This window comes from Sciurus carolinensis, chromosome 3, assembly GCF_902686445.1.
Source record: "Sciurus carolinensis chromosome 3, mSciCar1.2, whole genome shotgun sequence".
Taxonomy (NCBI): Eukaryota; Metazoa; Chordata; class Mammalia; order Rodentia; family Sciuridae; genus Sciurus; species Sciurus carolinensis.
This window is the reverse complement of record NC_062215.1, coordinates 78,563,272-78,586,805: the sequence shown is the minus strand read 5'-3', so window position 1 is coordinate 78,586,805 and position 23,534 is coordinate 78,563,272. Positions and strand designations below refer to the sequence as shown.

The 23,534-nt window shown below is 56.1% G+C and overlaps 1 protein-coding gene and 1 non-coding gene across 2 annotated transcripts; both read right to left on the bottom strand.

The window, feature by feature from the left end:
- Positions 1-11,302: 11,302 nt before the first annotated feature.
- On the bottom strand, positions 11,303-11,376 carry Trnaa-cgc (transfer RNA alanine (anticodon CGC)). The gene has a single exon. It is a non-coding gene; the product is annotated as a tRNA-Ala (tRNA).
- Positions 11,377-13,605: 2,229 nt separating this feature from the next.
- Positions 13,606-14,112, bottom strand: LOC124981127 (60S ribosomal protein L31-like). The gene is made up of 2 exons (XM_047547307.1): positions 13,872-14,112; positions 13,606-13,772 (listed from the first exon to the last, which is right to left on the bottom strand). The coding sequence occupies exons 1-2, from the start codon at positions 14,092-14,094 to the stop codon at positions 13,606-13,608; spliced, it is 390 nt and encodes a 129-aa protein (XP_047403263.1). The 5' UTR covers positions 14,095-14,112.
- Between the last annotated feature and the right edge of the window lie 9,422 nt (positions 14,113-23,534).

Genomic DNA, 23,534 nt, shown 5'->3' with positions numbered 1-23,534 from the left:
GTTTGCAGAATTTAGGGCTTTGTTGTGGGAGTGGGTACTGGGCTGCATTCTGATCCGGAATCAGAGAACCTGGCCGGGGCTCCACATCCGAACCCGCCTCCTGCTTCTCAACCCCCAGGTTGGTGGGGACCCTCTTGGGAGCTCCCTGGCGCATGCACCTTCTATGGGGCCTCTTGAAGTAGGTCTGTTGGCAGGCAGCCCACCGTGGGACCCCAGTCACCCTGCCAGCCTGGGGACAGCAAGGACAGGGATGGGATGGGTGTGGCTGGTGCACCAGCAGGAAAGGGGACCAGGTTCCCAGGTGGAAGGGCCCACTCGCTCTTCTCACCACAGGGCCAGGAGTGGAGAGGGGAGGCACCCTGAGGCTTCAAGACCCTGTGAATCCGCCACTGGCACGTGGCCTGCCCAGCCTGCGTCAGAAGCTTCCCCTGGAGGACACGAGGACGCGTGCAGACATTTAGATACATCCACACTGGGGGACGCAGACTCCCCCCAGGACGCCCCGGGGGACGTGCCTGTGCGCTCCTATCAGCTACGGATGGATTCAGGAGAAAAAATCACAAGTGCGCGTGTCCTTTTTGGAAACCTTTAGCTGAACATGCCAGTGTTCGCCCAGCACCGGGGTTTCAGACACAGAGGTGGAGAGAGGAGTGTGCGGACGGCTCCTCCTGCTCTGCGCCCAGCAGGATGCCGCTCTGTGTGCCTGTCCCACGCCCAGCACGTCCGCTGCCTCTTACCAGCCCTGTGACCTGGGCCTCATCCTCCACCTTTCCACAGCTTCCTTGCGTGGGTCACTGAGGACTGAGTGGTGCAGCCCATGACAGTGCTGGGTCTGCGGGAGGCCACTGAGGACCTGTGGACGGGTGTGGACGGAGGGCCAGAGAGACTGAAGTGTCCAGTGTCCAAGGACACTGGCTGGCGCGGTCGGGCCTGGGTTCTACGCCAGACCTGGCGAGTGCCAGAGCCCTGGGCAGCCTGACCCCTTCAGGCCACCTCTTCTGGCCTCCTTGGCCTGTCCATTTGGGCCAGCTGACTGGCTTCGTTCTCGGGGGCCACGCCCTGCAGCACCCCTGGGTGAACACACCTAAGATGCCGCAGGGCTCCCAGGGCGCCCTGATCCTAAGCAGGGCTGGATCCCCGTTTAGTTGCCAGGGGTCCCCCAAGTCCTCCAGGCCCCGGAGCAGGAATTTCCACCCCCGGTGGCACCCTGGTTGCTCTCCTGGCCAGCAGCCGGGTTGAACTTGACCATGTTTGGAGGAGAGTGCTCTAAGGAGAAGGGCAGGTGATTCAGGTAGAGGGCCCCAGCCCACCTGTCAGCCCACTCCCTCCTGCGGGGAGGCTCCCCCTGGTGAGCATCCCTGACCTGGGCGGGCGGGAGCCCTGAGGAACAGGTGGGGCACATCCCCCAGGTGAGTGATGCTAGAGGCAGGAAAACCCACAGGGGTCCTGGGTGAACTCCCCTGGGCTTGCTGGGAAACCTTAAAGGCACACCCTCACCTACCGCTCCTTAGCCTACAGCGCTAACACCCACAGGCGGGGTCCTCGCCAAGGCCTTTCAGATGAGTGGACAATCTTTCTTTTTTGCCTGGGACTATCCTGGTTTTGAAAGTCCTGTCCCCCAGGAAACTCACCTGTCCAGGCTAACTTGAACAGTTGGTCACCCCACAAAGTCTCCTAGGCCCTTGAGATCCCCCTAGGTCAGACTGGATCATCCACCCATTTCACAGGTCTGGAAAACAAGCCCTGCATTCGGAGCCGGTGAGCCAGTCTGCTGTCACCATTGTAAAACAACGTGCTTGAAAAGCACACAGGACAGGCTCCCAGGAGGGCCCGCCCAGATCCGTCCATCCCCGGGGGCCATCTGAGGTGGAGGCACTGGCCCAGGAAGGAGAGCCAACCCCACCCTGGGTGGGCAGTGGGTGCTGGCATTGTGCCCGGGGCTCGGGTCTGAGTGGGTCAGGAAGTCCTGGGGCTTGACAGAGCTGGGCCCCTGGGCCCTGCGGGAAAGGCATCCCGAAGGAAGCAGGAGCCGGGAGTCCCCCCTTCTCAGAGGACTTCTGCTGAACCGGCTGCCCAGGGCTCACTCACTTCCTCATGAAAGAAATCCCCAGGGTGTCTCCTGCGCCAGCGCAGTGCCCAGCCCTGGGTACTTGGTGAGGAGCAGGGGGCCCAGCTGCCCCCGCCCGCCCTCATGGAGCGGGCACTTCACCAAGAGACAGATGCATGACAAGTGGAGAGACAGACACACAGCAAGCAGAGGCCAGCATCAGGAGAGCCGGAGTCCAGGGCTCCAGGGACCTCAGCCCTGACTGAGCGGGGTCCCAAGATGAGAGGGAGCCGCAGGGACGCTCTGTGGGCTGTGACTAGCCTGGTGCCTTTTGCTTGTGTGACCTTGGGCAAGTTGCTTGGCCTCTTTGACCTTGGGTGCCTCCTCTGGATACATCCAGCTGGGGGAGGCTTCGGCCGGTACTGGAGGAAGTCCTGCCTAATGAAGGTCCCTCATCGGGGGAGCAGCTACGTGATTCCCTGCCTGGGCGCCTGGCTGTGCCCTGGGAGGCCAGAGAAGAGGCCTGAGTGGAAACCTTGACCCCAGGCCCCTGGCCCAGGAACAACCTCCACCCCAAAAGAGGCACTTGGCTCCGCTCCAGCCCACACGGGATGGAAGCAGTGACAGCCCTCAGAGCGACGAGGCCAGTGAAGATAACTGTCGGAGGACAACTGTGCCTTAATGGTGCCCTCCTGCTTCTGGGCCTCTCCAGGGGTCACCCCAAGCCATCGCCCTGCAGACCCCAGCCAGTCCTTCACGCCTTCCAACGCCTCTCTTCTAGATTGTTCAAAATTCCCCAGGCTCTACAAGAGTCCTAAGTGTGGACTGCAGACTAGCAGCCTCATATAAGCTCAGTCCTGTTCCCAATGCCAGTCCAGTAACCAGGACACGGTGTCGAGAAAAAGGAAAATGAAGGTCTATTGCTTTGGCGGCAAAGGAGACACAGGGGATTACTGTCCCAAAGGCTGTGATTCTGTCCATCAGCAGGAATAGGGGGTTTTTCAAGAGGTGACTCAAAGGCCACATCCCACGTGTCCTCTGTTGGAGTTGTAATTCACTCGTTAACTTGGGAGCTAGTCTTTTCTGAGGTCTTCTGGTGCCATCCCATGTCTGGATTACTTGTTCCTATGGTGGGTGTGTCCTCAGGGACTAACTCTGTCTAGGATGGGGACCAGAGGTGATCCTGTTTTCTTCAGATTAGGGAGGGGCAGGGAGGGAGGAAGAGAAAGACTCATGTCCTTTTAAAACTCAGAGTCACAGTGGCAGAGCAGCAAGTGCTGTATTAAAGGGGCCACTGGTACAGTGTCACCTGGGAACTTTAGAGGTGCAAATCTCAACCCCACCCCAGATGGCTGGACCAGAGAGCCTGGGGCAGGTCAGCCCTTAGGTGCCCGTGCTATCCGGTGTCACACTGTTAAAGCCATTGGATCTGTAACGGTGGTCCTCTGTGCTTTGAATACAGCCCTAGCTGCTCTGCCACTGCAGCTTACTTTTTAAATGGACAGGTTTCTTTCCCCTCCTCCCTCCCTGCTCCTCCCTAATCCCTCCCCTCCCTAATCTCAGGGAGACAGGATCACCTCTCTTCCCATCCTAGATAGCTATCTGTCCCTGAGGACACACCCGCTACAGGAACGAGTAATCCAGACATGGGGATGGCACAGAAGACCTCAGAAATGACCATCTCCCCATCTAACAAGTGAACTGCAACTCCAACAGAGAGCACGTGGAATGTGGCCTTTGAGTCACCTCTTTTAAAGTCCCCTGTTCCTGCTGATGGGCGGAATCACAGCCTCTGGGACAGGGGTCCCCCGTGTTTCTCCTTCGCCAGCGGCCAATATACCTTCTTTTTCCTTTTTCTCAAAACTGCATCCTCTTTAGGGGATTGGCATCGGGGACAGGGACGGAGTTTTCACCAGCAGATCCGCCTCACCTCCGTGGAGTAGGAGCTGTGAGGCAGCCATGGTCACGAGCCTGTTTCACAGGTGGGAACCCTGGGACTTTTCTGGTCACACAGCAGACAGTGACAGAGCCAGGGTTTGGACCCAGGCATGGGGCTCCGGGCTCACAGCCTGAACCAGCAGGTTACCCTAAGGCTCACGGGTTTCGGTGATATGGTCACAGTCCTGGCCTTTGAGCCAGCCTGGGTCCCAGAGGTCCAGTCGTGCTACTTACCTAGCACTGCAACTGAGTGCATGTGAGTTCACTGGCCTCAGTTTCCCCATCTGTAGAAAGGGGTCAATAGGACCTTCACACAACGGGTGAACGAGATAAGGAAGGAAACACCCAGTAAGCAGAGGTGTGTGGTAGGAACTAACCAATGTATGTTGGGGTCGCCCCTTCCCCTGGAGCTTGCAAAGAAGAGCAATTGGCCCATGCCTCCCTCAGTTTACCAATCAGCACCAAGAGACAGAAGTCCCCTGGACCACGGTCTGTCTCTCCACAGGTTGGGCGAATCAAGCATTTCTGACCTGGGGTGCAGTGACCCAAGAGGCCAGATTTGCACCTCATTCTGCTGGTGCCCCTGTGCAGGCCCGTGCAAGTTCTCAAACCCCTCTGTGTTCTGTCCTGAACCGTATAAAAGGACTGACCCAGGTCTCCTATCATTGCCCAGGGTAATGAATGTGGCCCAAGTCCAGCTGCTGGTGAACAACCTGGTGCGTGGTGTCCAGGCCCAGCTGGGCATCCTGCCTTTCCTCCCTCCCCGACCGCAGAATACTCCTCCCTCCAATCACTGAGAATCGGCAAACTCCTGGGCACAAGACTTAACCCATGTGAGAAATGGACACAGCAATCAGGTCATGAACGTAGCCGTGGCTGGTACGAGCCGGGCGGGTGACTCCCCAGGCGGGGGCCACATTCCGTCAGCTCTCAGGGCCACCGACGGAAAGGGTCCTGGGTTCTCCTGTCTCCTATGAGCCTCAAGGGCAGCGGCTGGCTGGGGGACCAGCGCTGGGGCAGGGGGTCCTGGGAGGAAGCTCGGCCTGGCCCTGGACAGCCCCGGGCGCTTCTGACTGTAAGATGGTGAGATACCGGGTTGAGTCTATTCACCCCTGGAAGACACAACAGGAGAGCCAGGAGGAAGGGCGGGTGAGGGGCAGGGAGCCGACTGTGACCTCATCGAACCCACTGACGATAAGACCTGGGAGGCTTACAGTGAGCCAGCTGCTCCCTGAGCCCCTCCTGCTGCCCAGGCGGCCTTGGGACGGGGCTGCTGGGGCAGCGTCTCCTCTGCTAGGAACGTGACTCTGCCATCGTTTTCCCTTTTCTTTTCTTTCTTTCTTTCCTTTTTTTTTTTTTTCCTTTTTGGTACCAGAAATTGAACCCAGGGCTGATTAACGGCTGACCGGCATCCTCAGCCCTTTTTTAACATTCTTTCTTTTGAGCAGGGTCTTGATAAGTTGCTTAGGGCCTAAGTTGCTGAGGCTGGCTTTGAACCTGTGATCCTCCTGCCTCAGCCTCCGGAGTCGCTGGGGTTACAGGCGTGCGCCACCATGCTGGCACCTTTCCCTTTTTCTTGAGGCATCTGGTGGCCCTTCCACGGACCTGGGCTTGAGTCTGGGCTCTGTCATGGTCCGGTTGTGTCACTTTGGACTGACCAGGACATGCCCTCTTTGGACGGGCCTTTTCACCTGCACAGTGGGGCTAGGCCTTGAGGACTGTGGCCCTGAAGGTTGCCTGGAGCTCAGTGACCCTGCGTGGGGTCAGGGGGTGGACGGCTGGGTTGACCAGGCCGTTGTCCTCAGAGATGCCTTCCCAGACTAGAAACCTGACTGACCCCAAAGCCAGCCAGTCCAGGGCACTTGCTCCTGGTAGCCAAGCTCACATATGTCCTTGCCCCTTGGACATCCCAGAGGGTGCCGCACTATCCTGTCGTCTGTCCACCCAGGAGCCCTTCAGATGGAGCTGATCCTGGGGGTGGCCAGTGCTCCTGGATGGGGCATCTGACCTGCAGCCCCTGTGCTGGGTCAGCTGGGGTCTCCCAAGGGGACAGTCTCTGGAGATGACAGCTCCCTCTGCTGCCCTGTCCCCCAAAGTCAGAGATTGGGAGAACTAAGGCCGGGGGAGGAGGCGCTGGCCATGTCTTTTCCAGGCCTCAGCCAGATGGTGTGTGAAGTCTGGGAGGTCCTGGGACAGCCCGTCTTCCCACCCGATGACAAGCTCTGAGGAGGGCAGGGGGCGCAGCCTGGGCTTGGGCGAAAATGGAGCCTGAAGCGCACCTTCCTCCTGCAGAGGAGGAGGTGAGGGCCTTTGCTCCAGGACTTGCTTTCGAATATCCTGTGCACGTGTCCATCCTGCCCCCGGGCCACCCTGAGGGCCTGACCCTGCTCTGATAAGGTCCTCAAGGGCAAGGAACCCCCTTGTGAAGAAAGCATTTCCAGCTCTGCAAGATCTGTCCCTGGGCTGGGCTTCCAGAACCACTATTGCCAGCAAAATGTCCCTGGGAAGGCAGATGCCGATCTGGGAGGAGAAGCCGGGCTGGGTGGGGGCGGTGCGGGAGGAGGTGGAGGCCTGGCGAGGGATGCAAATTGCCATCATGAATTATGCATCAGCCCGAGCTTCTCACACGTTTGGGGCTGAATGAAATCGTGTTTGCCTGGAGAAGGGGGAGGGGAAGACAGGACAAAGATGAGCAGGGCCTGGCCCTGGGAGGTGGGAAAGGGTGTCACGCTAGGTTTCAGGAGTGGCCTCTAGCAGGAGTTGGAAGCGTCTTCCTGATATTGTGTTTTTGCTGTGTGACCTCAGGCCCGTTTCCTACCCTTTCTGATCAGCCCGTTTCCTTATGGACACAACTGGATGTGATTTAGATTCGAACCTCTATCCTGTCTCGCTGTGGTTGTGAGGGCCAATTGATTTGTATAATTAGAGTAATCTATCCAGCAGAGAAAATTGTTATTTTAGAAAAGTAATAACAATTATTACTACTAATTTCTTTGCTTCTTCTGGGTGCAGAGCTAAATGCTTCACATTTATTTCTTGTGTCCTTATTGTTCCCATTTTACAGATGAGAGGAGTGCGACTCAGAGAGCTTGGGTCACACAGATGAGTAAGGGGCAGAGCAAGAATTGGATGCAGTCCTGGCTTCACAGTTGTGCTGTGGGCCCTGGGAGGAGGCTACTATCTCACTCTGCCTGGCTTCTCTTTTCCTGAGTGGTGAGAATCTGGGGGGATGTAGGGGGACTTGGTGTAGCTGATGCAGTCATGGTGGTTCTAGGTTATTCTAGCCTGACAGGAAGCTAGCCCCAGGAGAACCACAGAGAGCCCACGAATGTGTGATGATTTCAGTGGAAAACAAAAATAAAAGCCAGTGTTTACTGAGTAACTACTTTATTCTGGGCCTGTCCCGGGTGCTCCCTGTGGGACAATAGACCAGCATGCCAAGGAGGGTAGTTATTGTCACACCCATCTTAGAGATGCAAAAGTCATTTAACACTCCACTCACTCTAAACGAGACCAACCTTGTGTAGACACCAGAGCGTAAGAAACATCAACTACCCTATTACTTCAACTCAAGGACTCGGTAGTAATGAAGGGATGAAGATGGGGGAGGGGAGACATTGTCCCCTGCCTAGAGCACAACGGGAAGAAACACTCGGATTGTGTAATCAAAATAGAGTTCAAATCAGAGAAAAGTGCTAGATGACTTCAAGTGAAAGTCACAAGGAAGACACTGTGTTAAAGATTTTTAAATATTCCTGTGAGCTGAGTGGTCACTTATCTACTGCTGCCGAACCAGACAACTCAACAGTGTTTTATCCACTCATGTGTCCATTCACCTACCAGCCCATCCCCCCACCAACCCACCTATCATTCTACTAATCCAACCATCCATCCATCCATCCATCCATCCATCCACCCACCCATCCACCCACCCATCCACCCATCTATCCATACACCCACCCATCCACCCATCCATCTATCCATCCACCCACCAACCCATCCACCCACACTCTAGCTGGGAAGATGAACTACAAACAGGCCCCTAAGGGGCGTGTCACACTGTGATCAGTGCCGTGGAGAAAGATCAAGCAGGGAAGGAAGAACAGGAGTAGGAGGGGTTGCAATATTTCTTGTAAATAAATTTAATATATTCATTGTACATTAAAATATCATTCCAAGAACTCTTAAGTTGGGCGTTTGTTGTGGGTGGAGTTTATGCCTCAAGGACCTCCTTCTGCTCACGCCTGGATCATAGCCTCCAACACGGAGCCTGGCCTCAGCATCTGCTCAGTAAATATTTGCCGAATGAACCCCTGAAACCTGCCTGACGCTCCTCACCTGCCCAGTGTCCGTCTCTGATCTTGTCCTCAGGTCCTGAGTCGTGTGGTCTCTGGGGAGTCTGCGGGTGGCGGGGGGTTTATCTGCGCTGCTCCCTCCCCGGCCATGGTTCAAAGCCATGGCTGACTCCAGGCGGGGGTCAGGGTGGCAGAGGCCTGTGCAGCCAATGCTGAGAGCGCAGCATGGGGACACTGCTGGTCACAAGGCAGGCCTCTGTGGTCAAGGCGCAGCTGAGGCCCCTTCAGGAGCAGGAAGGGTCCCTCCGGTGGCTGCTCAGATCTCCTGGTGCATGGCAGCTCCCCTTTACTTCCACCCTCCGTGGTTCCTTCCTCCCTTTAACAAATTAGCTAAGGAATAGACTCAGGGTCTCCCCTGGCCAGGCACTTCCTTAGGCAAAGACACGGAAAACAGCTGTGGGGCGCAGCGAGATGGGTCCCACCCCACTGGCCGCCTCACCCGTTGGAGGAGGCCAGGCGCTGCCTACAGTACCTCGAGGCCTGAGCAGGAAGGCAGGGAAGGGTGTTCCAGGGGCAGGGCGGCGCGGAGGGTGGGACTGGTCCTCAGGTGCCCACGGCTGGAGGCAGGGTGCATGGAGAGCCGGGCCACCTTTAGGTCACCTCCAGTGGGGCAAGTGGGACCCACTTCTCGTCTGTTTGACCCCATTGCTGCTAGTTAGTTTGGGTTTAGGAAGAGGTCAGTTTTCATCGATTCTCAGGGCTTTGTCTCCTGTTGGGAGCGGTAACAGGATGGGAGAGAAGGCACAAGAGTTTGGTCACTGTGGTTGTGGCCGTCTAAACACCTCCCTCCCATCCATCCATCTACCTACCCAGCCATCCATCCACCCACCCGCCCATCCATTCTTTCAATACCCCTCTATTACCCACCCACCCATCTCTCCATCCACGTCCATCCATCCATCCACCCACCCGCCCACCTGCCCCCACCCGTCCCTCTGTGAAGCCTCCCTACTTGTGACATTAAACTTCACACTTTGGAGTTAGAGCAAGACAAGCCTCAGATGCTGCCAGTGCTGAGTCCAGCTGTGTTGGGCTTCAGACTCGGGGCACTTGGCAGGTGGAACCTCTGCGTCCTTGGCAGCGGCTGCCCTGCCCTGGCCAGGGTTTGGGGTGCTGCCCTTGCTGGGGCAGAGTGCTCCTGAGAACCGGCCGCCCAGTGCCTGCCCCTCTGCCTGCTGCCTTATCTGCGGCCCTGGTTATCTCCTCCCGGGGGAGGCCTCCGCCGCCAGCTCCCACTCCCTCCCGCTGGCCCTCCACAGCCTCCCGCTGCCTCCACTGCCCCTACAGCTACCGCCAAGGCCACTGATGACCTCCTGATTGCAGCTGACAGGCCGTTATCACAGTCGCCCTGTCCTTGGCATTTGAAGGGCTGTCCTGCCTGCCACCTTCTTGGCTGGCTCTGCTCCTGACCTACTGTGCTCCCCCGACCCTGGGGGTCCCGGGCGGGGGCTTGCCTCCAACCGTGTGTTCTCCTGGGCTCCCGCGTCCCAAGCCCCTAGGACAGGGTCTGCACCCACCTGCCTATGCTCATGGCTGGCCAGGCACACGATCCCCCTCTGAGTCGGACGCCTGGCCCGGCTACCCTGTGAGACAGGGACGGTGGCTCCATCGTGCAGGAGAGTAGTCCAGGTTCCTGGAACTAAGATACTTGTTCAAACCCCTAAAGGGACATGGTCCAGCGGGGGTGCAAGACTCTGGCCTAGGAACTTCCACCCTTGTGTTCCTGCCCATTTCCTGAGACTGCCTCCCCCAGGGAGAAAGCCCAGGAGCCCCCGCGGAAGGCAAGCAAAAGACAGAGTCTAGAGCTCAGGTCTCTGGCTGACCATTAGGATTTTATATCTCCAGGCCACAAAGGACAGAGGCTTGGTGTGTTAAATGACTTGCCCGGGATTACCCGACACTCAGGATTAGGAGGAGATGGTTAGGGGTATGGGCCCAGGGACCTTGCACTTGACTGGGAATCCAAATTCTGTTGTTTACCAGCTGTGCGAACTTGGTCAGGTTATTCACCCTCTCTGTGCCTTAATCTTCTCCTGTGGATAAAGCCAATTATTATTATCCTCCAGTGGAGATACATTCGTATGTCCTCTCAGGTTGCTGTGAGGATTAAAGTTTATTCATTCAGAGGAATCAACATGTGGTAACAATCAACATCAACTGTTACTATTCTGCATTTCCCACTACCCACTACCCGGAAGGACTTTGCAGACTTTCTCTCCCTGCAATGTTCTTTTTTGCTTATGCTTTTGGAAAATTCATACTTAAAACTCCATGTACAGGGCTGGGGTCGTGGCTCAGTGGTAGAGCACTTGCCTGGCATGTGTGAGGCCCTGGGTCTGATCCTCAGCACCACATATAAATACATAAGTAAAATAAAAGATCCATTGGCAACTAGCAAATATATATATATATATATATAAACTCCACCAACCTGTCCCTGCCTCCAGGCAGGAAAGCCGTCTCCTGTGACCGCAGCTCTCAGGCCACCTGGGGGTGACTCCAGGCTCAAGACTCAGAAGCCTGCGGGTTGAGGGGTGGGCGCTCTAGGGCAGCAGGTGGGGCTGCGGCCCCTCTGGGCAGGGAGTGACCCCTGAGAGCGTGGTGGGCGAGGGCAGGGAGAGATCCTCTGTTCTGGAAGGACAGCAGGTTTGGGAGACGCAGTGGACGGCGCAGGGCCTTCTGGGTTCTGATGGACTTGTCTTCCTCTCCCTCTGGACTCTTGCAGGGATGACGTCCCCGGGTCACCTGCGCTGGTGCCGCCGGGAGAGGCACGGCTCCCGTGGGGGCCAGGGGTCCATCTTGTGGGACAGGTCCCTGTGCTCTCCTGGCACGCACACGCGGCTGCACACCTGTCACTCAGTCACTCTTGCCGGGAGTGCTTGCTTTCTTTTTTCTTTGCCTTTTTTTTTTTTTTTTTTTTTTTAGAGTGGTTTTTATTCATTTGTTTGTTGGTTGGTTGGTTTTGCAGTGCTGGGGATCGAACCCAGGGCCTTGTGCTTGCGAGGCAAGCACTCTACCGACTGAGCTACATCCCCAGCTCCTCTTTTGCCTTTTTTGAGTTGTGTGGCGGGGGGATTGGGAATCGAACCCCGGGCATTCGCTGTCTAAGCTACACTCCCACCTTCTTTTATTTTTCATTTTGAGACAGGGTCTCATGAAATAGCTGAGGCTGGCCTCCAACTTGCGGTCCTCCTGCCTCAGCCTTCTGAATGCTGGGATCACATGTGCGGCAGTTTAACACCCTGGAGGGGCGCCGCTGGCGGGGGTGCTGGGGTCGCTCCTGCTCTCCCCTCCCTGGGTGCCCTGGGGTCCTTGTGCGGAGGATTCATTCCGCACGGGCAGGGCTGTGCCTGGAGTCCTTGGTGTTTCTCACTGGCTCGCATTCCTTCATTCTGAGGTCAGCTAAGAGCACAGCACTGGAGGCCCCGTGCACTGACCAGAGGAAGCGGGTGCCAGGCTGGAGCCTGTTGCGTGGAAGCTGGAACCTGGGGCCAGGAGCTGTGCCGCTTGTCGGGGCGCTCGCTCTGGCCGATGCTGCAGCCCCAGCGCCCGTCCCCTGGCCCGCGTGCCCGGCCCCTGCTGAGCAGCCCTGGCCTCCTTCCCGTCCCTGTCCTTTCCGTCACCAGCCCTCCTTCCCGTCCTGTCCTCTTTGGGGCCTTGGAGGGCCCGCAGGGAGCGGGGGCTCACAGGATGGATGGCCTGCTGCTGAGGCTGGCCCGGGTCTGGGCCTGTGGGGAAGCCCCCAGCACCGTGGTGCCCAGGGCGGGTGCACTCGGGGAGGATGTGCTGGGGACTCTGCTGGGTGGGACCGTCCCCTGCAGGGCGATGCGAGGTCGGTGCCGGGTCTGCAGACCCCGTGGATGGGCTGGTGACCACTCTCTCTCACCCTCTGGGTGCGCAGGTGCTTCTTTTCTTTCATAAATACACACAGACCCTCGCACACGCTTTCTTGTGTGTCCTATGATTTTGGGGACAAAACAATTGAAGACGCGTTCTCCGCTGTGCCCTGCACTTAGCCTTCAGTTAAAGTGCCAAGAAAGGGAGGTCAATGTCCTAAACGCCTCTTGCTCTCACCACTTTCTTCCCTACCACCGCTCACTCACTATTGTCCAAGTCTTTTTATTTTCGGGCAGAACTTTTTTAAGTTTTGGACTAGGTTTGCTATTTTCACGATCTTTCACTAATGTTTTCAAATCCCTTACTTGAATTTGTTTTCTTTCTTTTTCTTCTTCGAGTCTTCTTCTAAAAGAAACCTGAATATTTTCCGGGAGTTCCCAACTCAGGGACCTGTCTTCTTGACAGCTGGTGTCTATGTCATGGACAGAAGTCGTCGGGTGGGGATGACTCAGCTGGAAGGTGTATCTTTTAGTCTATTGTTCCCCTTCGCTTCCCCAATTCCTTCTGCTTTCTACCTGGAATGAGGATTTGATGACTGGAGCTCCCACAGCCCTCAGAGAACACGAGGTAACCTCCAGGGTAGAAGCAGCATTGAGATATCAGAGCAAAAAGAGGAAGTCTGAGTTCCCAAGGACTTTGAGTAACTTCCACACCACTTCTAGATAGCCACCTCAGGGCTTCTTTATGTCACAGAGAACTAAACCTTTATCTTGTTTAACATGTGCATTTTCTGTTTGTGGTGGATTGATTACAAAAACAATAGTGATCCTTCGCCCTTCCTGTATCCACGCCCTGTGCAATGTGACTTTGCAGCTACCCCATCAAAAGGTTGATTTTCTTACCTTTTGTATCTGTTTCACAGAAGTGCCTGAAACAATTACCAGCCTAGGTCTCAAGAGCCCTCGCACACTTGTGGTCATTTCTTGGACACCCAACCAGCTGTCCTGTTGAATGACAGATATGAGCTCGGTCCCCACCGCTGCCCCAGGTGACCACCAGCCAGCCCCCAGGCATGAGAGAGAGGCCATCTTGGAGTGGCCAACCCCCAGCTGGTCCATCGCTGATGGAGACACAGGAATGAGCCCCGGCCTGCCAAAGCCGCAGGAGCCTCCAGCCAAGCCCAGCCTGCATAATCTTGAGCTAAAAAAAATGGTCGTTGTTTTAAGTCTCAAACTTCTGGGGTGATTTGTTATGATCACTAGCTAAGTGATACACTCAAATGTCCTTCCAACTTGGCCATCACAGACCGTGGTGAGAGACCCCAAGCTCCAGGGTACCCCTTCCTTCCATCTCTGCTTCTCTCCTTCCTTCCATTTTTCTTTCTTTTTTTTTCCCCACGGTTTTATGACTTTATTGCACAATCAGCAGTTAGTTCTTATCCACATTAACTGTCTGTAGATTTTTGAACGTGGTAACAGGGACATAGGTTACCAAAGTATAGAGTTTGTTGGGTGAATCTTCATCCTCATTACGTTTTCTGGACAATCGCACACGAATATGATATGGGACATTCCTTATTCCTTTGGGCCAGACAGCTTTTTTTTTTTTTTTTTTTTTTTGTGGTGCTGGGGATTTGAACCCAGGGCCTTGTGCTTGCAAGGCAAGCACTCTACTAACTGAGCTATCTCCCTAGCAGGGCCAGACAGCTTTGTTGAGCCTGGTATCGATGCGTGCATCTGGAGTTCCCATCTCCTTCATGGCAAATTTCTGGATCTCTTTGAGTGCCCACGGAGCACGCTTCTCCCAGCCCACTCCATGGATGCGCTTGCAAATGTTGATGGTGTATTCCCGGGTCACAACCTCGTTGATGGCACAGCGGCCCTTTTTCTTCTCGCCATCCTTCTTTGCAGGAGCCATTCTGCCAGGCTCGAGTGGAAAAGGCCCATTTTTCTATGATTATTTTGAGACAGGGTCTAAGTTGCCAGGTTGGACTTGAACTTGTGATTCTCCTGCCTCAGCCTCCTGAGTCGCTGGGATTATGGGTGTCTGCTATGGTGCTTGGCTTTTACTTAATTAATTAACTAATTAGTTGATATTTTTGAGACAGTTCTGTGACTTCCCTCTTTTCTGACTTGCATCTGTCCATGGACTCTCAGAGTCTGAGTGCTGGGGTTGGATTTGTCATTTAACTTGCTGTCTTCAGGTCGCCCACGGGAGGGGAGGTCGGGGCCCAGGTGGCACCCACTTTCCGTGTCTTCCACACCTGTGGTCCTACTCGAAGCTCAGACGCATTATGTAAGTGTTGGGAATAGGCCCACTTGCTGGAGACCCTGGCATCTGAGGCTGGAAGGGGCATTGCCCCGTCCAGTTCTGGCAAAAGGAAAGACCCACAGGAGCTACCAAAGGAAACAGGACTGCAGACTCGGGTGGGCAATAGGGAGGGGCGGGGCGAGCCATCCAGGCCTCTCTGGAGCAGACGGCTGCTTCTCACCTGCAAGGGACTGATGTCCTGTGGGGTGCTGCACCTTCACCAAGATGGTTTGAAAATGTAGGCAACAAATTTGATTTTTAAAATATGGTTTGTGGACCAGCATTGCACTGGCCAAAGAAAACATACTGGGAAGTCAAACTCGGACTTCAGGTTCCCATGTGTGGCCCCTCCCTCTGCAGACTCCCAGCCTCAGTGGACCTAGCCATTGGCATCAGACGACAGGTCCTCAGTTGAAAGGACACCGGTCCCTTTAGCGGGCACACCCAGGAGCACCTTCTTGGACCTGCGCTTGTTACAAAATTCTCCCTGAGGAGCTGCCCGGCAGCCTGCCGCTTCCCATGCCCCTTTCCCTGCTTTGTTTTGAGGTGCAGCTGGGCTCCAGCTTCTTCCCCCTTCCCTCCAGCACCCGTACAAGACCTCTTCAGTTCCCTGAGCCCTTGGGGACGCAGCTCTCAGGGCTGAGCTGATGTTCCTAGTGGCCTGGGGCTGGGAGCAGGGGACCACCGAAGGGCTCAGGAATGGGTGGAGGCTTTGTGGGGAGGTTGAGGGGGGCGGCGGGGAGAGCTCAGCGGTCAGTCTCAGTCACAGGCCTCTCCCAGGCTGCCCCGGAGCCCTTGTGTGCCCACAGCCTGCATGGCGTCTCTCCTCCCTGGCGTGTGTGCACGCCCGAACATGTGTGTGCACACAGTGCAGCTTGGGCCACCCCCAGGTCTTTAAACGACCACAGGAGCTAAGTGTTGGTAGCACATTCCTATAACCTCAGTGACTCTGGAGGCTGAAGCAGGAGGATTCTAAGTTCAAGGCCAGGCTGGGCAACTTAGCCAAACCCTGTCTTAAAAAAAAAAAAAAAAAAAAAAAAAAAGCAGTATGGAGATTCCTCAAAAAACTTGGAAAGGACCCACCATTTGACCCAGCTATCCCACCCCTCAGTTTATACCTAAAGGACTTAAAATCAGCATATTATAGTGACGCAGTCACATCATTGTTCATAGCTGCTTGTAGATAGTGGAACCAACCTAGGTGCCCTTCAATAGATGAATGGATAAAGAAACTGTGGTATATATATACAATGGAATATTACTTAACCATAAAGAAGAATAAAATTATAGCATTTGCTGGTAAATGGATGGAGTTGGAGAATATCATGCTAAGTGAAATAAGCCAAGCACAAAAAACCAAAGACTGAATATTTTCTCTGATCCAAGTGGATGACAATATGTAATGGGGGGGGTGGCAGGAGGGGCAGAGAGAAGAATGAAGGAACTTTGGATGGTGTAGAGGAAAATGGGGAGGGAGCGGGGGTGGGGGAAGGAAAGATAGTGGAATGAGACAGACAGTATTACCCTATGTATATGTATGATTACATGAATGGTGTGAATCTACATCATGTATAACCATAGAAATGAAAAGTCGTACCACATTTGCGTACAATGAATCAAGATGCAGTCTGTAAAAATAAAAATTTAAATTAAAAAAAAAAAGATAAACGTCTACAGGATGACCTGGCAGAATTGCAAATTCTAGAAACTTCCTTGGTGCTGCCTCCTTCTAGGTACCCCCGAAAACGCCTCTCCCTGTCCCTCCTGGGGCTCTGCTCTGCATCTCTGACCTGCCCAGGACGCCTCTGGGTGGGCTTCAGTTCCCAGAGGGGCCTGGGCCCTGGACTCTCCTTGTTTATTTATTTATTTTTGTGACAAGTGTGCTTAGCCACTGAGTCATGTCCCCAGCCCCTTTTTAAATATTTTAAAATTTAGAGATAGGGTCTCACTAAGTTGCTGAGGCTGGCTTTGATCCTCCTGCCTCAGCCTCCTGAGCCGCTGGGACTACAGGTGTGTGCCACTGCCCTGGCTTTGGACTCTCCTCTTACCCGCATGGGATGGGAAGCAGGGACGGCCCAGGAAACCTGTTTGGAACATGGGCTCTGCCACCCTGGGTTTGACCTGAGAAGAACCTGGAGCATTGCGTACCTGCGTCAGGTGTTCTCACTAACGGAGAGGATGGTGAGCTGTACCTTGCAGTGGGTGGGGGTGAGGGGGCCAGGTGGGTGTTGGGTAGATATATGGGAGGGTACGTGTGTGTCGCTTAGCTCAGAGCTGGGACCCCACGGGGCCACTGTTGGGGTTCGCCCCTCCCGCACCTTGGCTGGTCTTGGGAAGGCCCCAGGCAGCCGGCAGGGGTGGGGATGTTCCTGAGGGGTAGGCCGCGTCTGGTAGCCCCTCAGATCATTCCCCAGAGGCAGCTGCCTGTGCATAAGGCCGGGGCTGACACCCAGCCAAGAGGGGGGCTCCGCCGGAGCTGCAGAGACTGACGCTGGGAAGCTGCTCCCCGGCTCCCACCCACCCACCACTTGCACAGGGCACCCGGGGAGCACGGGAGGAGGGTGGGTCGTCGGCGCTCACAGCACTTGAGTGATGGCACGGTCTCGTCCAAGTTCATTCTGCTGGTCAGCGTCCAGGCCGACACCCCATTCCCTGGCACCCCTGGGACCGTTCTGCCCACCTTGGAGGCACAGAGGATAGCAGGACCTGTATCCTCATCCCGGTTTGCACAGATGAGGGGAGGGGGAGTGGGGATGGTTGTCACAGGAGGACAGGGGTCCTTAGTGCTCTTTTGAACTTTGACACGGGCCTCAGTTTCCCCAGTCGTCAAGTGGGGACAACAGTCCCGGCTGCTGACTGCACAGGGCCGTCATGAGGACTGGCGGGTGTCGTATAGGAGGCTCTCAGGAATGTGCAGGTGGTGGGAGATCAGGTCCTCTGCCCTGCCCTGACTGGGCCGGAGGAGATGTAGGTCATTCCAAGGTCAGGAAGTCCAAGGAAGTGCTTCCTCCCCTGGCCCTGAGGACGGCGGCATGTGGGACCTGTAGCTGCCGCGAAGACCCTGCGCACATGTAGGGCAGGGGATGAGTCAGCCGTAGACACGACCCAGACCGGCAGCTGTCCTGGTGCTGGGGAACTTCCCTGAAGAAGGGGCGACCTTTGGAGAGGACCAAGGAAGGTGAGCAGGTGTGTTACCTTTTCATCACTATGACCCACAGACCCGACATAAACAACTTGGAGGAGAACAGATTTATCTTGGCTCATGGTTTCAGTCGATGGTTGGCGGCTCAGACCATCATGGCGGAGGGCGCTGTGGGGGAAGGCCGCTCAGCTCAGGGTGGCCAGAAAGCAGAGCAGGGAGGTGGAGGGGTGAGAACTGGCCTTCCTGGGCACACTGCCGGTGCCCTGCTTCCTTCTGCTGGGTCTCACCTCCCACAGTGGCCACCACCCGCTGACAGTCCATTCAGACTGCGAATCCACCAGGTGGATTAATCCACTGCTGAGGTCACAGCCCTCGTGGTCCAGCGCCTCCCCACAGTCCGCCTCTCGGCACTGCGGTGCTGGGGACCACGCCGTCCACATGCCAGTCTTGGGGAACTTTCCAGCTCCAAGCCACACGGTGGGGCAAAGGCAGCTTCTGGGCCCCCCGTGGAGGGAGCTGAGTCCCAGTGAGCTGGGGGGTTCCCAAGGTCTCCGAAGGAAGGGCTCCCGTGAAGAGCGTGTGAGGACGAAGATGCCGAGACCCTCGGCACGCCGGCACAACACCTAGGCAGCACGTTCACTGACTGAATCTTTCTGTGGCGTGGCCCTAAGAAGGACCTAAGGAAAGTGAGGTGAGAACATCTCATGGAACACCAGGCAATTCAATATGTCCTCTCCGAGGCCCTCTCCGTGTTCCCAGCCTGAGAGTGGGGGACACATATTATTGACTCACTTCCTTGATGACTGAGTTACCGCTCACTTGTTCATTGTCTCCCCAAAGGTGGCTCTGATCCACTCCATGGAGCCCTGGGGTCCTCCCTCCTGCATGCAGAGTCCCTGGGAGTTCCTGTGGCCATGGTGGTGGCTTGGTCCCCTGCACTGCACTAGCTCCCAGCACAGAGCCTGGCCTGGGTTAGCACTCACTGCCAGGCAGGGACACCACACCATGTGAATGGCAGAGGTGAGGACAGACATCCGCTTTTCCTGAGAGCTGTTCATAACTAACTCAAACTTGAGTGTGAAGGATTACCATCTCTCTCGTCCCGGTGGGGTGGAGCATACAGATAGTGACACCTAATTATACTACAGGAGCCCGGGAGGGCAAGTGCCAGACATCCTCCGCCTCAAGTGCCCAAACATCTTGGGTGGCAGGATATTCTCAGACTCTCTCAAAGTTGCACCTCACGCAGAGCCTTTCCCAGAGCAGGGGTTGATGGGAGCACTCCAAGGCAGGACGGAAGCCTAGCTCCGACCCCTGCTAGCTGGGTGAAGTGGGGCACACCACATAGGCTCTGTCTCGATTTCTCGCTTGTAAAATGGAAGTGTCACAGGGCTTCCGTCTTAGGTTGCTGTGCTGATTAAATGAGACCACACGGGCAATTAGCACACCGAACAATGGCTCAGTACTGCCTGAATACTCACTCTTTCTTCTGTTCATGATCACTTCCTTCATCCGTACAGGTATTTATCACAGGAGCTACGAGCTAGGCCAGGGATGTCCTTAGTAATCAGGTTCCCAATCCCACAGGGCGCACAGATTCCAGTCCAAGAAACCCCGGGAGGAGCTGCATGCTGATGGCCACTTGGCGTACTGCGGCGTGAACCTGGTTCTTAAATTGCAAAGTAGCAATAAAGATGAGAATCACAAAAGCCAGGACCTAAGGGGAAGTGGGCAGCCTGCTCCCAAATGCCTGCCGGCAGCTGGCTGGAGACGGATGCTGTGCGGGGGGCAGGGGGCGGGAGCCCCATCTGCTGGGGCCACGGGTCCTCTGATGCAGAGTAAATCAATATGGCCAGGATTGGGGTGGGCGCGTGCAGGCAGGGCCGTGTTGGTGGTGAAGCTGGAGATGCAGTCATTTGCTGGGAGAAAAGGGGAGAGTTTATGCTGACTGGAGGGACCCCCGGAACCAAGGCCCTGCAGCCAAACCCTCCCTGGGCACTCTCCAAGAGCTCCCTGGTGGCCTCCTCTGCCTTCAGCCCAGAGACAGACAGCCAGTCCTGGGTCAGAGAGGTGGCCTTTCCTCCGTGGCACTCCAGAATCTGCCATCCGAGGGCACCTGCTGTCCCCACTTGATGGTGTCTGGGCCCTCACCTGCAGGACACCCCCACCGCCACGTGGTCCTGCACTTCCAGCCCCAGCTTAGCCTGCAGGGCAGTGACAAGGCGAGCCAGGAGGGTGCCGCCAGTGTCCGTGCTCCACCCTGAGCCCGTCCTTGTCCGACCCAGGGCCAGACAACAGTGACATCGTCCTTGCCTGTCTCAGCCAGGGGAGCTGGGCTCTCCAGGAGAGGCCGAGACTCCAGATGATGGCACCCTGGACCCTGGGAAGCCAGGTGGCTGTGGCCCTGGGGGGTGGAGCACCGGGCTTCGGTCCTCATGAGCCCTGCCTGGTGTGTGGGGGTACAGAGCCGTTCAGCATGGAGAGCAAGCTGTCCTCTCTACTGGTCAGAAGGCCCTCTCTACTGGGTGGAGGGCCTAGGAGGCACGGTAGGGCTTGGTGTCTTTAGAAAGGTCACACTGGTTGCCCTCGTGGTCACGCGCTGCCCTGGGATGCCCACAGTTCCTGGCTTTTGTGTCTGGCTTTCATGTCCTCGTGGGGCAGCCTTTGGCCACTCTGCCCTGGGAATGGGGTCCCCTCTCCTCCCGGCCTCCCGTGGCTACACCCTGGTTGCCAGCTTCCTCTGGGCACTTGGAAGCTGGATGGGGCCTGAGAATGCCAGGCTTCCTGCCCGGGAGCTGCTGCCTCTAGTTGAGGGTCCCCATTTGTAGGATGGATGTGGGATTTACGTCCTACCCCAGGGAATTGCTTCCCAGGAACTCATGAGAGGGCACCGCCCGCTGAGTGACGAGCCATCTTGGTGTGTCATGTTTTGGGTCACTATTATGCTTGCTATGAATGCTATTGGTCTCACTTGGCAGTTGAAATGTTGCTCCAAGCTTCCCAAAGGACAGTAAAAACAAGCCAGCCAGACTGGTGTTCCTACCTTCATTCCAAAATACTCTTTAGCCATCTACCACATGTTGGGCACTGTGCTGGACCCTGGAGGCCACAGATCCAAGGTCAGGGACAAACGCTCCTGGTTTGGCAAAGTGGACTGGCCTTAGTGTCCAGGGGAAACATCTGTGGGGCTCCCTTTGGAGGCTGTCCAGCCCAGAGGAGCCCAGGAGACCCCGAGGACAGAGGTCCTGCACCCAGTGGGAGGGGACGGGGTGTCGCCTTGGGGAGCGGGTCAGGGGCCTACCGTTCGGGGGGACCAGGATCAGCTGTGGCGGGGCTAACCCCTGTGCCTCTTGCCTCCCCACTTGCCGTCCCGGCTGCCTCTTAGATACAGGGGTGCACACCTGATCTTTCCAGGCAGCTCAGGAGAGTGGAGAGCCTTCAAGGATAAAAAAGAAAGTCAATCTCATCTGCTCGCCTTGGCCCTTCTAGTGGGCATTGGTCACCTGCTGGGTGTCCATTGCAGGTGGGAGACACGCCACAGCTCCCAACCAAGTGGCTTCTTGCCCCTTGCAAATGAATTTGCCTTTCTGTCCCCTGAGTACAAACAGCGAGTTCATTGAAAGATTCCTGCACCCACTCATTGTCTTTCTCCTGAAACTGGCAGAGGGCCAGCAACACGCCGCGGTTCCTGCCCCTGGGATTCACGTTCTGTTGTGGGGTGGGTGGGGTTACGAGGGATGCAGCCCAGATGGACCCAAGTGTACATATAGGCCAGGCGCGGGGTGGGGTGCACTGCATGGCCAGGCCTGCCTTTCCCACTGGCCGGCTCGCAGGGCGCTGGCCTTTCCCACCTCACAAAGCACCTCAATTCCTGTGCTGTTCCCTACACGATTCTCTCCACCTGACTGACCGCCTTAGCCTCGGTGTCTTCATCTGGGAAAGAAGAATAGCAGCAAGCTACCATGAAACTTCCTTGAGTACTATACATAAAAGGCAGGCCGTTTACAGCTTGCGGAAAGGGCTCCGGGGACGAGAGTTCCCGGCCCCTTCTTCTCTATGAGTGGTGGGGAGCCATGGGGGACAGAAGAGGGAGGTCATGATCGGAGCTGCGAAGAAGGTCTTTAAGGCAGGTGGTTCAGGGAGGCAGCGAGCAGAGCTGTGGCCTCGACAGCAGACGGGGTTGAGTTGCAGGGCCTGGTGAGCCTGACTGGGAGAGAGGCGGTGGAGGGAGAGAGGGACAGCGCTACAGGGCCATCCACCTGGAGGACTGAGAGGGACTGGGGAGGGAGGTGGTGGCAGGTCTGGGAGCAAGGAGAGACAGGTGTGGGAGGAGCAGGGGGGGGGACATCCCAGAGGAGGGGCTGGCAGGGTGCAGGGACCGTGGGTCAGAGGTCAGGCTTGCCAGAGAGATCAGGAGTTCCAGTGACCTGGCCAAGGTCCCAGGCTATGGCTGCACCAAAACCCCTGGGCTCGGGGTTGGTCCTTCCCAAGGACTGTGTCCAGAGAAGGCAGAAACCTCCCGTCTTCCCAGCTGGAGGAGCGATGGGTGGGTGGCCAGACTGGGCAGAGCAGAGTATCAATGGTTAGAAGCATTGCCCACAGGACCCAGCACTGTCCAGGCAGGGCCACAGCATGGGGCACAGACAGGTACTGGGGACTTGGGGTTGGCTCAGGGACTCAGGCTCTGCTGGGGCAGGGGATGCAGTTCTATAAACACCCGGTCACCATGACAACACAGGAGCACCTGAGAACTCTGGGCTTCTTGAAGAGTGGTGCATCGGAGACCTCTTGGAGGAAGTGACACCGAGTGATATCTTGCCCCCTGTGCATTTTCTGGAACTTTCTATATCATTATTTATGTGGTATTTTTCTTTAAATTTATCTACTTGAAAAATCCTTTCCATTTGTTTTACAAGGAAACGGTACCGCTACCCTAAACAGAAAACCATATTGTGCGCCCTGAGCAGAGGTCAGTGCAAACGCGAAGGGCGATTCCACTGTAACCAGACTCTGGGGCTGAGGCAGCTCTGGGCCGGAGGCTGCCCATTTTGTTCAGAAGAGAGATGAACGAGTGTGAGGAAGAAGTTAGAGCTTTGTCGCACCCAACGCCTTGATAGAATTAGCAGCTGTTGAAAGACACCTTGTTTAAAAGGCAATCATTTCTTCCGGGGGAGTTTGTGTCATTGAGCAGTGGTACCGCCTCGCACAGGGGCAGAAGTGTCTTTCTGGCGAGAGCTGAAACCTGTCAGCACACACGTGTCTACGCGGGCGAATGCCAGTGTGTCTGAGTCTACATCTGTGTGTACAGGTGTGCAAATGGGTGTGACAGCATGTGTGTGTGCCCGTGTGGGTGCATGTGAATATGTTAGTGTGCATGTGTGTGTAAGTGTGCAGCAGGAGGGTCCCAAGGAGGGTATTTGGGAGCAGAAAAGGGCCAGGGCGTGTTAAGGGGACATTGTTATTTTGGACTTGGCCGCAGTGATGGCTGCAGTGGGGTCGCCCCTGGAGGAGGCACCTGGGCCCTGACACCACTGACCCAGGGAAATGCAGGTCTTTGCTGGGGACCTGGGAGAGCTGGCCCCAGACAACTGAGTCTCATGAACTGGGACTAAGGGGTGCAGGAAGTTCAGGAATTTGGAGGGGCTGTCTGCTGCTTGGAGGCAGAAGAAGCAAAGGGGATAGGAAGATGAACTTGAAGCAGGATTCTGAGACACACGCTCCCAGGAAGCAGGGTGTTGGGATGGAAGAGGATGGGGCAGGCAAGGAACCTGCAGGGGCTGGCTCTTCTCCCACCCAGGCTCCCCAAAAAGGCAGGGAGTCAGGGTTATTAAAGCCTTGGAGACAGAACCCAGCAACGGATGCAGACAGATTCCATGATCCTAAACTTCTAAGAGACGCAAGCTGG